Source organism: Panthera uncia, chromosome A2, assembly GCF_023721935.1.
Source record: "Panthera uncia isolate 11264 chromosome A2, Puncia_PCG_1.0, whole genome shotgun sequence".
Classification (NCBI taxonomy): Eukaryota; Metazoa; Chordata; class Mammalia; order Carnivora; family Felidae; genus Panthera; species Panthera uncia.
In genome coordinates, this window is record NC_064816.1 from 115,684,449 (window position 1) to 115,700,537 (window position 16,089).

Here is a 16,089-nt window from a genome sequence, read left to right on the forward strand (position 1 = left end):
AGGGTATTATGCTAAGTGAAATAAGTCGGTCAGAGAAAGACAGATATCATATGTTTTCACCCATAAGTGGAACTTGAGAAACTGAACAGAACCCTATGGGTGAAGGGAAAGGGAAAAATAGTTTCAAACAGAGAGGGAGGCAAACCCATAAGAGACTCTTAAATACATCTCAGACAACAAACTGAGGGTTGATGAGGGGGTGGGGTCAGGGGAAGGGGGGAAAGTGGATGATGGACATTGAGGAGGGCACTTGCTGGGATGAGCACTGGGTGTTGTATATAAGCGATGAATCTACTTCTGAAACCACAAGTACACCGTATACACTGTATGTTAGCTAGCTTGATGTAAATTATATTTAAAAAATAATTTAAAAAATTTCTTAGACCTTCAAAAGCAAAACAAAACAAAATCACCAAGTAGAGGAATGTTGTGTACCCAGACTGAGTTTAAGATTTTGAAAGAAACAACCAAAGCAGTTAGATTATTTACTCTTGTTGGATTCTGATTTAAAGACTTGTTTTGTCCTTAGGAGAAATAGTTGGGGTTGGTCACGCAAGAGGATAATATTTATTTCGTTCTTTGTTTACATTGGATTTTAGTACATATTCCTCCTACTTCGAGAAAGAATTTTGCACTACTAAATAATACAAATTAATGCAGCGCCTTAAAAAAAAATAGACCTCCTCTAAATAGCAAATTTTACCCAACTCTAAGAAGTTTAGTGTTTAACTACGGACAGTTGTCCTCTTTGGCGAAGCATACAGTATTTGGTGTCCCACCAAGGAAGCTTAATAATGATATACTTCCCGTAGTGAATGGATTTTGGAAGGAAATCAAAGGATACTTTGGAGCAGAAGAAAAGAAAAAAAAAAAAAAAGAGGAAAAAGTAGCAGGCACTGAAATGGTACCAAGAATAACAATCGATCTCCTACTTTAAAAAGATTCCCACTTGATGGGTTTGGTCCCATCAGTTAATCAGACCAGAGCTAAGTGGTGAGCTCACTTAATGTGGACACACTGGAGAGAATGTCTCAATTCCTACCCAGAGCTGCAACAGCTGCTTTGAAGAAGCACTCTATAAATGCAGACGGCCCTTCCCCTGGTCAGCTGGGCTTCACGCGTGTGAAGACAGCAGCCCCAACCATGCTCCTCAAACATGACACCATTCTGAAAGTCAGGCTGGATGTTGGGTGGAATGTGTCCCGGAAATGGGAGAACAACTCCCAGTGCTTGAACTGCCATCACTGTTTCCACTTGGCTTAGCGGTTGACACATTTGGTTAACCATTTTGTTAGCCTCTGGTTAACCACGTATGGTTTGAAAAGCTTACAGAAGTGGGGAAGTGTCTATCTATGATTTTCTCCACGTAAAAAACAACCCTACAAGATGTGATTCCTTCCTTATCTGCCACGTTAAATCCAGACTGTCTCTTGCTAGCGTGTGCGAGAAGAAGAAACCACTTGACAATACCCTTTGGTGATGAATTTATCTGGAAATGAGGGTGGAATGGACAATTCTCTAAAAAAGGGAATTGAGCTTGTTTTGAGTTTGGGACAGTTTGCCTTAATCTCGTATCCACTTCTCTTTTAGAATTATCCTGCCTTATCATTGTAAATTAATAAATACAAATATTAGAGCCCTTGGGTGGAGTGTGCTTTCCACTTCCAACTACAGCTGACTTCCTTTCTCTCTTTTTACTCTTCTCTAGGTCTGCTTCTCTTCCCTCTATGCTTTTGCTTCTTTCCTTCCTTCCTCCACCAAGCTCTTTATTATCCATAAGATTTCTTCTAACCAGATGAGCTGTCAGGTTGCGCCACAAAGAACATCAGGTTCAAATCCCTTCTCTGTTTACAAAAAAACAAAAACAAAAACACCAATTCAAAGGGATACATGTACCCCGATGGTTATAGCAGCATTATTTACGACAGCCAAATTATGGAAGCAGACCAAGTGTCCATCTAATGATGAATGGATAGAGAAGATACAAAATGGAATATTATTCAGCCATAAAAAAGAATGAAATATTGCCATTTGCGATGATATGGATGGAGCTACAGTATAATGCTAAGTGAAATAAGTCAGTCAGAGAAAGACAAATACCATATGATTTCACTTGTGGAATTTGAGAAACAAAACGAGCAGAGAGAAAATGAGAGAGAGACTGGAGACAAGCCAAGAAACAGACTCTTAAGTATTTAGAACAAACTGATGGTTTACCAGAGGGGAGGTGGGTGAGGGATGTCTGAAATAGGTGATGGGGATTAAGGAGTGCCCTTGTCCTGATGAGCACCCAGTGATGCATAAATTGTTGAATCACTGTATTGTACACTCGAAACTATCAATAGATGTTAACTATACTGGAATTAAGAAGAGCTTCTAACATCTACAAAAATGAAAACAAAGGAAAATAAAATGATCTCAAAAACAAAACAAAACAGGGACGCCTTGGTGGCTCAGTTGGTTAAGCGTCCAACTTCGGCTCAGGCCATCATCTCACAGTTCATGAGTTCGAGCCCCACATCGGGCTCTGTGCTGACAGCTCAGAGCCTGGAGCCTGCTTCGGATCCTGTGTCTCCCTCTCTCTCTGTCTCTGCCCCTTCCCTGCTCACGCTCTGTCTCTCTCTCTCAAAAATAAATAAGCATTAAAAAAATATTTAAAAAAATAAAACCAAAATCCTTTCTCTGCACTAGCTTCCAAGCAGATGACTTAACATTTCTTCACAAGAATTTCCTACATCTTCAGAACATGGGGAGTGATCTTTGTTACCTACCACAGAGGATTACTATCTGCAAAGTGTTTCGCTCTCTCTAGAAGGAAGGTACTGATTTAGGGCAAGCTACTATATTATTGTTAGTTCCTGGTGAGCAGTTGCTGAAGAGAAATTTGGAGACAGAAATGAAATTATTTGAGCTGGAAAGAAGACAGATCACGAAAATGATATTTTAAGCTTCTTAGGATCAATTCTTAGGTCATTTGCAATTAATAAACCAACGAGAACACTTTCTGTTTGGCGTTTTTAGAATGGTACTCAGTTGTGACAATATGATTTAAAGAGATGGTTCCACATTCTCCCATCTCCAAGCCCCCCATTACTTGTGTTTAGACAGTAAAATAGTGGATATAGATCTCTGGTTCGTTGAATTGTATACCACAGAGACAATAGAAACAAGCCATAAAAAGGTAGCTTAGCAAGGGCCTATAATTCCACTCTCAAAAAAATGCCCAATAGTTCACGGATCCTGTTGATCAGACCTCCTGAAACAAAAAAAGAAAAACTTCAGAGAAAACTCTAAACCTAGAGAAGAGCACAGAATACTTGATATTTGTCCATACCTGGTTACGAAGGGAATTTAAAAAACGCGTGTGAGAACCAACATGATTTGGATGCACCTCAGCTCAGAAGGAAGTTGTTTGTTATTCGCTTTTGGGTTGGAAGTGTTCTCTCCACAGCATCATCTTCTCAGGCCAGATTCACAAACTCTCCCTAAGCTTAACTTTCTATACATACACAAGTGGCTACATTCTCCGTGAGTTATAAATGGCTCCTCTTGGAAATGCCTTAAATGTAGACACACGGGGGTTAGAGAGGAAAGTCGATGTTTTGTTGTGGCTTCCCGAAGCCCAACTTTATTCTCTCTGGTGTGGTTTACCTAAAGTACCAAAGGTTGTGCTGTGAGAGCTTTTGTTGGCGAGGATGCATCTTCGTTCTGAGTCTCTTACAGGTTTCTCCTGGTCCTCCCCTCTCCGCTCAGTGAGACCAGGAAGCTCGTAAGTGGCGTCAAGGATTCTCGATGCGCTCAGAGCCTGGGGGCTGTTTATAGATGCGCTGTTGTGTTGTCCAAGGGCCACTGAGTTGAGCACCCTATAATCCAGATCATCCAGAGACAGACCTGGAACTCTTCTTGGTATAGAAGAACCAGATGGCATAGTAGAACCGTCACAACTGGCTGATTCAGTTGTTGGTCCAATGGCTCTAGACCACTAACACTTGCAAAGTCCCCAGTGGAGGCTAAGCAGCACTTTGGGAATCAGAGTTTATTGCAATCTCTCTCTCCCTCTCTCTGTCTCTCCCCCCCCACCCCCTCCACTACCACCGACTCCTCTCCCTCTTCCCCTCTTCCCATGTCAGTGTTAACACACTTTAGGGAACTCAGGCAGGGATCAGATCTAGAGGCAACGGAGACATGAAGGACTAGAATGTACCATTACCACTTGACCAAGGAGAAAGACAGAATTGAACACACATAGAACATGCTACACAGACTTGGGAATAGATACCAAGGGACAGGACACCTTATATTTCATACAATCTGCTACCCGTAATTAGAGAGAAATACCTAGAGACTGCTTCTTACTATGATAAGTTTGTGGTCCCCTTGGCCAGACACCTTATGTCTCCGACAGACAGTAGCACACATCTTGCCATCTTCCAACGACTGCAATGAAGCTGGAGGACGACACTGTAGAACAGCTCTCTTGGGCAAGTCTCCTCAGGACCAGGCAGAGATGTGTCCAAGAAGGCCCGTCTAATCCCCTGGGGGCCTTGTAGTCAGACTTTCAGACTCGGGAGTTCAAATATCTGCATTACTAAGGAATATCCTCTGGCAATAGAGCAAGGATGAGGGGGACAGTGCCCACTCCACATAGCTGTCCTTGAAAGGGCATGGGGCACCATCTGCTGGGGAACCCGGTGACATGGTGGTTACTTGGCTGCTCTACCTGAGAGGCACATTGTCAAGACCTGGACGTCCTACCCCTGGCATCACGGTGACATTGTTCGCCATGATGGTCACCAAAGACTGCCGTACGTTATCAAGGGTACGAGTTATGTAGCTGAAGTCGACCACTGTCCCTCTTGGCTGCAATGATAGGAAGTGTCACAGTGAGGAGAAATCCTTTCTAGCACTCTTCATTGCACTACGTTTTGCCAAATAATTAGGTCACCCCATTCAGGAAGGGTCCTGGGATGCACATGTGGAGTGAAGCCTGCTGTGGGAACTTGAACTCTGAATTCTCTGACTCCTGTGCAATTAAAACCCCAAACTTAATGTTGCATTAGCATGGATTTTCCATAGCGAGTTACAAATGCAAAGTTCTATGTTTCATATATATTTTTCTAACATATGTTACTGCCTATGTTTCTGATTAAAAGCTCGTCCAAAATAAAATAACAAAGGATTACTTTTTTCCAATAGAACTTTCTTCTTCCATAAAAGCTGGAAATAAGCCCTCACCTAAAATTACCCAGGCTTGCAGGTGCTGGGTTTTTGGGGGGTGAGGAGTGTTTGCTAGTGAGACAAAGGGCATTATTCTCCCTGCAACCACCACCAGAAGGTGTTCTTTCTGTAGAGAAAATTATAGGCCAGCGCTTCAAAGACATTCCATGGTTAGGCACCACTCCTGGAGACTGGCAGGCGGCAGGCAGGCAGGCAATCAACAAATATTTATTCTAAGCCCACTGTGGATTCAGCACCTTTAAAATTGCCAGGGAAACCAGCCAGGAGACTGTAATATCTGCTAGAGCCAAGTCAGTACCCAAGGTCATCCCGTAGTGCTTAACGAGCTCGGTGACCCCAAAGTGGCAGGGACCCCTAGAACGATATAATAAGGCAGTCTCTCACTTCGGTACGGGGGTATCGATAGAATACGAAAATGAGACCCGAGAAAAGGCTCTTTAACTAAAGCTGATACTCGACAGGTGTCCGCACCCCCTCTCCTTTTAGCTCTCTCTTGACAGACACCCAGCCCCCGTTCACACACGACTACCACTGCCATCAGCACTATCAATACTCTGCCTAGAAGCTGAACCCAACTGGATTGATCAGATCATCAGATGTACGTTAAAACGAACACTTTCTCAAAATAGGATGTTCATCACAGTGCTATTACAGAGCGGGGGAGAGGCGCGTATGTCGGCCAGCTGAGAACTGGGATATTCCCCTGGAGAAGACGCAACACCTAGTAGGTGTGATGCCGAGATCTCCGAGAGAGGGGGCGGGAATACAGGGGACATGGACTTGTATGGCACACCTCACGGCCCGTGCGGAGGTGGACGAATGGGATTCTCACTCTCTTGCGTTCGGTCCTGATCCAGTTTTATCGACGCAGCCGAGAGTCACATCAGCTGGTTCGATGTGTGCCTTGCATCATGGTGCTTTACAAATTCACATGAAATTCCTGCGACCTCCGTTATTCCACCGATTCCACCGCCTTGGGACAGTCGTGGGGTTTTGCGTGTTTTGTTTTGTTTTGTTTGCTTCTGTTTTTGTTAAGCAAGCGTAAGAGGTTACCCGATCCCTGTTAAATGTCTCTCTTTAGACTCCTCGATGGCTTCTGTGTTTTCTCTGTAGTTTTTTTTTTATCTGAATCATTTTATTAATGTGCCACACATAGCTTATGGCACATCATGTAGAGAGATAAAGTAACATAAATAAGAATTCTAATACTTTTTTTAAATTTTTAATTACTTAATTTTTGTATATACAACTTATTGTCAAATTGGTTTCCATACAACACGTAGTGCTCATCCCAACGGTGCCTTCCTTAATGCCCATCACCCACTTTCCCCTCTCCCCCACCCCCCTCATCAACCCTGGAGGCAAACTTCTCTGTAATTTTGAGCCAGCTAGAAGATGACAGAGTTCCAGGGAAAAGAGGGTACCAACGTCTTGCAGAGGAGTCAAAGTCCCTGAGACAGGGACTAAAATTCTGGCAGTGAAGGTAGCCGTTCTAGGGCAAAATATCTTTTTGGCTTTTATTACTCATAATGCAGTGTTTTACTTCAGGTGACATCAAATTGATATTAGTAATTCTCAGATGAAATCAAGAATTTCTGTTGACACCCTGTTGACAGATTCTTATTTTGCTTTATTTTTAAAATAGTTTTTTTTTTTAATTTTTTTTTAACGTTTATTTATTTTTGAGACAGAGAGAGACAGAGCATGAACGGGGGAGGGGCAGAGAGAGAGGGAGACACAGAACCGGAAGCAGGCTCCAGGCTCTGAGCCATCAGCCCAGAGCCCAACGCGGGGCTCGAACTCACGGACCGCGAGATCGTGACCTGAGCCGAAGTCGGATGCTTAACCGACTGAGCCACCCAGGTGCCCCTATTTTTAAAATAGTTTTAATTGACATACAGACCATATGCAATCATGTAATCATGAGACCGCAAAATGTACATTTCGGTGGCATTTGCTACATTCAAAATATTGTACGGAGTCATCACCCTTATCTAGTTCCTGAACATTCTCGTGACCCCCAAAGAAAACTCTGCACTTATTAAGCTGTCGCTTTTCATTCTCCCCTCCCCTCAGGCCTGGGCAACCACTAATCTGTTTTCTCTGCGAATTTACCTATTCTAGATATTTTGTTTCAGATGAATCACACAAGATAAGACTTTTTGTGTCTGGCTTCTTTTATTAAACAGAATGTTTGTGAGATCCCTCCATGCTGTAGCATGTTCTTCACTCCTTCATTCATTCCTTTTAATGGGTGATGAATATTCCATTGTGCTTTATTATCCATTTTAAAAATCAAAAGTAAAGCGTATATTTTAATGCTAAGAAAAAAGTGTTTTTTAATACCACATTTTCTTATTTTTCATCAGAAACTGGTTTAACCGCCCAGAAAACGACTCCACCCTGTTCCACTAATTATTCTGTATATGCTTATGGTTTATATGACTTTCTTTCTTTAATTGTAGACATGCCTACAACTCACTTCTCCAGTAGATTCCCACCTCTTAGCTGACTTGAACTCAGATCCTTTCTCTCTGATTCTGCCCTCATGTGTTAGGCAGAGTAAGGCACCAGAGCCGAAGAGGTTTACTCACCTAAGGACTGAAAGCCGTCTTATCGCAGAATTTAAGACTGGCTCCTGCTGTCAGAACATCAGTTTGTTCTGAAATTCACTAAAATGTACATCCCCTTAAAACACTCACCATCCTGCTGAACTTATAAAAGGCAGCCACAGAGTCCAAGAGATGGCGGGGAGGTGGTAGGTATCTGAAATAAAATAATTCTCTAAGCGTGCATTAATTAATTTCATTTAACAAGAATTTTCGAAGGCTCGCTTTTGCAAAACTGTAATTAATATATGATTTGGGTATTAATAGGAAAAAGGCTGGCAGGGAAATTGCTAAGGGGGTTGTTTGGCTTTTTAACCACCACAGTTTAACGTATGATCTAGCACTTAGGTCTGCTTTACCTCATTTTAGAAGTTGTATCCACAAGTGGAAAATGGGAGACTGAAATCAAACACCAAATCTTTTCCTTGCTTTTATTAAAACTGGTGGAGTTCTGCTTTTCTCATTCTTGTGAAATTCCCTTGCATCGTTTTCCCGTGTACTAGAGTAATGATTTATAATACTTTTTCTTTGTGTTTTTTACTAATTACATGATCTCTAATATTTTCAGAGTTAATGCTTTTTAATGACAACATGACAAAGAGTATGAATATTCTTTCCTGCTAGACTTTATAGCATCTTGCCCTTCCCAGGTACTCTCTCCTTCCAACCTGGGAGCCTTATTTGAATTGTACTCACCAAACCACACCGAAAGCAGAAATACTTAAATTATGAAACCATCAGAGCTGAGTTACATTGTGAAAGTTTTGAAAGAAGCATATTTTATTCCAAGCGATTAAGCCAGGTATAATTTTAGCTTATTATCTTAACGGAGATCCTGAAATAAATGTGCATTTTAAGATCCAGTAAGCGATTAGAGTTATACAGTCATTTCCAATGGACATCTTGAAGCCCAGATGTGAATCTGGACATCAAAACTATTTCTATCTTGGCAAAATGAAGCTCCAAGTTTATGTTACTGACCCACAGCACTATGTGACAGGTCTCCTTCTGCCCATCCCTATCCCTTCTCAAGTTTGGGAAGCATTTTGGAATCCAAACTGGCCACATGTAGTCATAAAATTCAGTGGAGAAATAGCAGGTTTTGTTTTTTTGATTTTTTGGTGTTTTTGTTTGTTTGTTTTTTTACTAATTCAGAGACCTAAAATCAGAAATCCTTGATACTTAGAGTAAGTTAGTAGTCATTGACATTTCAAGTACACCTCCGGCTAAGGTTTCCAGTCTCACATCAGTGACCATTTGGACCTTTCAGAAGCCTGTGTTGACCCATCTCATCTGATCAGTGATGTTTGGGGAAGAGAAAAAAAGAAGAAATTACATACATTTCAAGCCATACCTTGGGGGAGGCCACTGATGGCAATTATCCTGTATTGGAGAGGAAATACGAACAGGGATTTTGCCCTGTTTTTATGTAGACAGCCTCTTACTTGTGGTCAACTCAGCAACACTACATTTTGATGTTATCACATTCTTTTCTGGAACAAAACCCAACAGCCGTTTTTAATGAAAACCTTTCTCCAAAGAATGCTCCAACCTTCCCCCCACCCCCACCCAGCTGAATTTCAAATAATGTTTAATTCAGCTTGGCTTTCAGAGTCTGTAAAACATAAGCAATCAGCTGCGCCTTAGATGGAGAAGAAATGTTTTTACGGTTCCACAAATGTTTCTAATTGGCAAGAGCGAGTTGTTAATGGGAGATAAATTGCCTGCGGTGGGTGTGGGTGGGTGTGTCACGTGCGTGTGTGCTCACGCAGGCCCACAGGCAGGCACCCATGTGGCGGTAATGACGTGCGCGCCTACCTGGGCTTCACAAGGTGCCGCGCTGTGCAACCGCCCGAAGCTGGCCCTGGAAAAGGGGGCGTGGCTGAGCCCTGGTGGCCGAGCGCAGGACTGGACCAGGTAGATGGCTCGTTACTTACCAGGACTCAGATCCCGGGCAGCAGGCCCACCACTCTCCCAACGGGAACAGTGAGCAAGGATCTTGTAAAATACACAGACCGAAGGAAAATGACCCTTATTGACTGAAACCAGCTGTGTCCGGCTTCTCCTTGTCTCTCCCGATTTGCTCTCTCAAATAAATGGATGTGGTGGAGGATGATAATACAGAGTAAACAGAATCATTTTTTTTTTTCTTTCTTGCAGTCACACCTCAGTAAGAGCCCTGGTTTTTACAGGGGGAAAATATATGTTTATTTGCTCCTCAATTTTCCTCTCTCTCCCTTGCCTTTTCTTGGCATCGGGTGGAATGTTATTTAAAACAAGATGCAGTTCAGCTTCAAAAAGAAAAATCATTCTGGGAAATACAGCTTGGACTCATTTAATGGTGATTTATCATCCCGAAAAGAGTGGGGTACAAATATCTATATTTGGTATATTTTAATGGTTTACAGTGTAGTGATTTGTGTTGGTACCGGGACGCAGGGAGGCAGTAGGCTCTAAAACTTCGAGAAGTGCCCCAATAATTATTTCTCGGCACTGCTTTCCTTCAAACATGACACAGGCTGGTGCTTGGAGGGTGGTCTCAACCCCAAGGCCTGTGGGTCTCTAAGGGGTGCTCTCACGTCTTCATTTCCTTGCTGAATTGTGTGTGTGTGTTTCTCTCCAGAGCTTTGAAAAAGTTTTGTTGTTGGCGTCTCCCGTTTCCTTCAGGTAGGGGGCAAATAATGATGTGCCTAAGACGGTGCCTGGCGCACAGTAGAAGCTCCATAAATATTTGTTGAGGAAAGACTAGTTAAATGGAATATTGTAAGCCTCACTGGTATTGTTGTCTTGGCGTGAAACATGCAAGAATAGACTTGAGGCCATCGAGTAATTTCCCTTAACAGGACAAGCTAATTATTTGAGAGATGAAGATCTGGCGGATAGTATTTATTTGTCAGGCTCCATTTGCTCCTGATGAAAGGTGGAAAAGCTGTGTGTAGCACTGAAGGGATAACGTAGTGAACCACTACGAAACAGCTGTTCGATTTTCCATCCTACTTTTTCAGGGGAAATGTATCCAGAGAGGGTTAATGCACCCTCCTTTTGCGAAAATTTTGCGAGGAGAAGCCAGGAGCTGAGAAAGGGAAAGAGCATTTCAGGCAAAAAGACTATCAAATGCAAAGGCCTTTGTGGCCTGTGTCGGAAGCGCAAGGGCTGATGGGAAGGCATGGCCACACTCCTCGGTGTCTGTGCATACCCCGTATCATCCTCTGAACATTAGAAAGACAAAAGGGTCATAACCTTTAGCGCTAGGAAGTGGGGCAGTAAAGAAGGACACATGTACTTTTTCAGATCTGTGTGTCTGGGGCACAGGGCAGGGAGAAGACGAGTATTCCTTTTTCACTAAGGTAGCAAGGGAGATGATCGTGCTAATTCCATGATCCTTTGCTGCACTGGAGCTTCCTAGAAATTCTTACCATTTGCCCTTCCATCTGCCAAGTTTCGGGAAGAGTATCTCCCAGATCTGCAGTTGTGTGCTGAGACCATGCAGCAATGGCACCTTGCCTTGTCGTTTGATTGTAGGCCTGTCTCTTCTTTCTGCCTTTCTTTTGTTGATAAGGAGGTGGCATAACACAGTTTATAATGAGGTCTTTGGCAAGTGTGCATGGTATGCCTTCCGGCACCTTCTTTCTCGGTTTAGAAAACAGGCTCTGGGGTAAGCACACCTCTACACCTCTGTGGTGGTGGCTTGAGCTTGGGCAGGTGGCTTGGCCTCTCTTTTAGCCTTGCAGGACTGTTCTGAGGATGAGGTGAGTTAATGCTTGTAAAACATAGAATGGGGAGTGCCATGAAATGAGTGCTCAATTAATGCCTGCCGTTGTTATTAAGCCATTTGTCATGATAGAGAAAGGTGTCGAAGATACACTGTTAAAGAGAACAAAGGCAAGTTACTTGGGACTGGAGCTTAGAGGGGAAGGGTAGGCAGGTGTCTTTTAGTTTTTCACCTCATATTTTTATAGTAGTTGATTTTTTTTTACTACATAGCTGTATGTTGTTGTAATAACGAAACTTCAAAGAATAGTTGAGAAGGTCTATCAAGACCGCCCAACGTGTCAATTTCTAAACGTACAAAAGAAAACAACACACTGTGATTTCAATATAATCTTCTTCATAATTTTCTTCACCCTTAAGTTCGGAGATGTCATTTAGAAACATTTCTTGGGATAAAGAAACATGTATCTGAAGTCCAGGAATCGATTTTAGTTTTAGTTTTTACTTCGTATGCTAATGTTACACTGTGATGAAATTATTCTACTTATTCCTCTGTCTCCCCATATGCATATAGAGAGTTGTCTGGAATGCCATTCACCCACCAAATGCAAAGAATGCATTGGGGTCATTGGTTGCGGACTTCATCGTACTTGCAGGCATTGCTTAAATGTTTTATAATGAGCATTGTTATAAAAATAATGAAATCATTTCCAAAAATTAGAGATGAGGAGTATTAGTTCGCTTTTCCGTTTAGTAATAATACACACAATACCCTGCGCCTAATCTTTCCCAGGGATCCAGGAAGTTTAACTTCTGCAGGATTAATATGATGGAGGTCAGTAGCTGGTACTCAGGAAAGAGGAAGCAGGTAGGCTTAGTGGTTACTGAGACTGGATGCAGGAAATGTTTTCAATGATTATCTAATAATAAGATCTAGTCCGTCACATACTCCCCTCCCTTTTATTTTTCTTTTACAAGTGGGGGGCTCTTTGCGTTTGTTTACCTAAAGATTTTGATGAATTCAGTTGGCATTTATCAACAACTGACTCTAACCAGTTGAGAAATGCTAATATTAAACAGGGCTGGAACATGGTTGCTTTGACCCTCATTTAAATCTAACTCTTCCTTTTCACAGTGACTGCGCACCACCATCATTAATCAGATAAAATCACAAATCAGGGGAGAACTTGAGTCCTGTAGCAAATACTTCGTGAAGCCAGTGTGAGCTTGTCAACCAGACTATCATCCCTGCAGAAGATACATTTACAAGGAATAACTATATTATACAGTGCTTAGCACATTGTGCCCCTCAGGATATGATGATAATTGCCTGTGTACAAGAAAAGGCAATTTTGAAGAAACTGTGACTAAGCTGATTACCAACTAACCGATTCTTTAAATCAGGGCCAGCAAACCATGGCCCATGGGCCCAATCTGGCCCAGTGCCTAATTTTGCACAGCACATGAGCTAAAAAATGGTTTTTACATTTTGAAATGATGAAAAGTCAAAAGTTGAATAGCATGTGAAAATTACACGGAATTCAACTTCCTCGCCCTAAATAAGTTGTATTAGAACACAGCACGCTCACTACTCTGTATACCATCTGTTGCTGCTTTTGCACTGAAAGGGCAAAATTGAGTAGCTGCAACCGAGACTGTAAGGCATGTGGTGGTGAAAATATTTACCGTCCGATTCTTTATAGAAGCATTTTGCTGATCCCTGCTTTTAGATTCAGGTAGACGTTATTTGTGTACATGACTGTTTGCTTGTGAATGGACGATGCTTTGGGGTTAGAAATACGACTGTTGATGTGGCCACCAAAGAAGCTATAGAATGCAATACTCCAAATGTTTCCACTTTCCTCCCTTCTTTCCCAAAGACCGGAAGAAAGTTATTGTGTGAGAAAAATTAGGTGATCGGGAGGGACCACGAGAAATATCATGGTAACAAATGGAGAAGACCTACATATTGCCATCAAAAGTTATATATCGTGAATTTCATGGAGCCCTAAAAGGGCTCCATACCATTCCCGTATTCTGAAACTTGAAATCGTTTCCTCTTTGTATTTGAGAAATATTTTGAGAGGAAGAAATCTCTTATTCTTGTGACCCTTACAAAACACAGCGCCCTGTCAGATGAGCCCTTGGTTCGGTGGCATTGTATTGATCGGTTTTATTTGGTTTACTCTTCCATTCAGCTGCCGATAGGATACGATGAATAATCGATAGTGGGAAATCAGTAGGAAATGCCTCTGGGTAGACTGTCTAACTCTTGACAGGGTGTCCTGCTCATTTGCTGTGACAGTTGAATTAACGTGTACACCTGACATTGGCCCTCCTACCTACTACAATATATATGAAAATTTGAAATTCACATAAGCCATACTGCCAACCAATAAAAAATTGTTAACAGTAGTACCATGACATATCATGGAATTGAAAATATGAGTCATCGTTTCAAAATTCCTATTGTGTCCATGACTGACCTCAATTGTCCCCTCTTGTTTTGTTCTGTTTCAGAGGTTGAAGGCCGCGTTGACTCACCACCCCGCTGCCATGTCAAATGGGAATATGAACACCATGGGACACATGATGGAAATGATGGGCTCCCGGCAGGACCAGACGCCACACCATCACATGCACTCGCACCCACATCAGCACCAGACGCTGCCAGCCCATCACCCCTACCCGCACCAGCACCAGCACCCAGCCCACCATCCTCACCCTCAACCCCATCACCAGCAGAACCACCCACATCATCACTCCCACCTTCACGCACACCCTGCACATCACCAGACCTCGCCACACCCACCCCTGCACTCCGGCAACCAAGCACAGGTAGACCCTTTTCATGATCTCTTTCCCCCTTGTTATCCGTGCAAGCTCTAACGCAGGGGCTCATTGGCAGCAACCTTGTGTGACGAGCTTGGGTGCTCTGTGTGACACTCTGGGGAGCTCTGTTCGTTTCCTGGGAGGTAATGATAACCTGCAAGACCTTCCCAGACCATAGTTTCTAGAAATAATATGGTAAATATCAGGCCTGGTCCCCGGGGGCAAATGTGAACCCCACGTCATGAAGTTAACTCTAAAAAAGGCGATACTGATGGGACGATTAGGAAGAACTTCAGCGTGTAAAGAAAGATTTGAATAGAGAATGAGAAAAATAAGTTAATTCCGGCCATGGTTTTGGCTGCAGTGCTTTAGAACATAGGCACTCGATTTTGTCACGTGTCAAATGGAAGTTAAATACCACGGACAGTCTTCCGAATAGCACCAAGTGTTAAAAATCTAAAGAGTAACAATTCCAGACAAAGAAGCTCGGTAATGGATGTTAGGGCATAAGGTGCTGTGTAAATGATGAAGAGTGGTGACTCATCCCACCTAATGTGAAATGCGTTGGAGGGAGTAGTCAGAGAGCCAAGCTCAGTAGATGATTGGTTCTAGAGAAAGGCCAAATCCCAGGGGTGGAGAGTCACCAGAAGTGGCTCGAAAGAAAGCCAGCTTTTAGACTCAACTGAAAGAGGGTTGGGGGACCAGGCAGACATTATGTCACCCAGCCCAAGAAGAGAGGCGGGTCCGTGTACCCGGGTAAGTTTTGGTAAGTGGACAAAGGGCATGTCTAGGAGAATGGCTAGCCTTAGACACTTTGGATCTTCAAGCAGGATGACCTTTGTCAGTCCCCTCCACCCATTCCACACTGCCGGGTTCTAACCAGCTGGGTCAGAGTGGTGTTGGGAACTTGGGTTCGCCAAATATAACACTTATTCACCGTCTCTTCCATCGTCTGCCTCTGGACCTCACACTAGGCAGTTTTTGAGCTCTTGAACCCCCTCCTCTTACACACACCAAACTTGGACAGCCATCTGCAAAATGGGTCATTCACAAGCAACTCTCTGATCCATTCAATAGATGAGCTTATTCATTAGGTAAGCTTACATTTGCAAACGTAGTTAGAGGAATTCTATATACCAAGTAAGAGTGCTGGCTTTGGAGTGAGAAATCTGTCATTCATTCCCCACCTTATATGCTGGGTGACTCTGGTCAGTCAGCCAAACTCCCTAAGCCTCCGTTGTCCCATCTGCAAAATGGGGTAATAATAGACGAAACTCGTAGACCCCTAGGAGTATTAAGAGAATGTCTGTAAAGCCCTCGGCACAGTTTTCAATACATACTAGCCATGATTAACTCCAAACGGAAGTAATATGATAGACGTTTACAAGTGGTTTAGCAATAAAATGCTGTCCAAACCACCTTTTTAGTCAAATGCAGTAGTACGGCATGGAGACATTAGAAGGGAGAAGGAAAACTACAGGTTCAAAGACAGGCAAATAAATTCACATAAATGTGTACTTATATTTTATAGCATTAAATTTTGGTTGCCTTTGTCGGCAAGTTACTTCAGAGACAAGTTTAACAGTTAATATTTAACAGACAATATTTAACAAGTTGAATATAAAAGCCATTCATTAGCTAATTACCAATTAGCCAATTGCCCTCCCTTTCAAGTCAGTAAGTGGCCAATTGTATATGC

The 16,089-nt window shown here is 42.7% G+C and overlaps 1 protein-coding gene across 3 annotated transcripts in view; it reads left to right on the top strand.

The window, feature by feature from the left end:
• CREB5 (cAMP responsive element binding protein 5) overlaps positions 1–16,089 on the top strand; it is a 321,468-nt gene that overhangs the window by 291,116 nt on the left and 14,263 nt on the right. For all 3 annotated transcript variants that reach the window (XM_049642932.1, XM_049642933.1, XM_049642934.1), the window contains one exon: positions 14,079–14,396. In XM_049642932.1, coding sequence (XP_049498889.1) covers positions 14,079–14,396 — 318 coding nt within the window. The remainder of the gene's footprint in view (positions 1–14,078; positions 14,397–16,089) is intronic.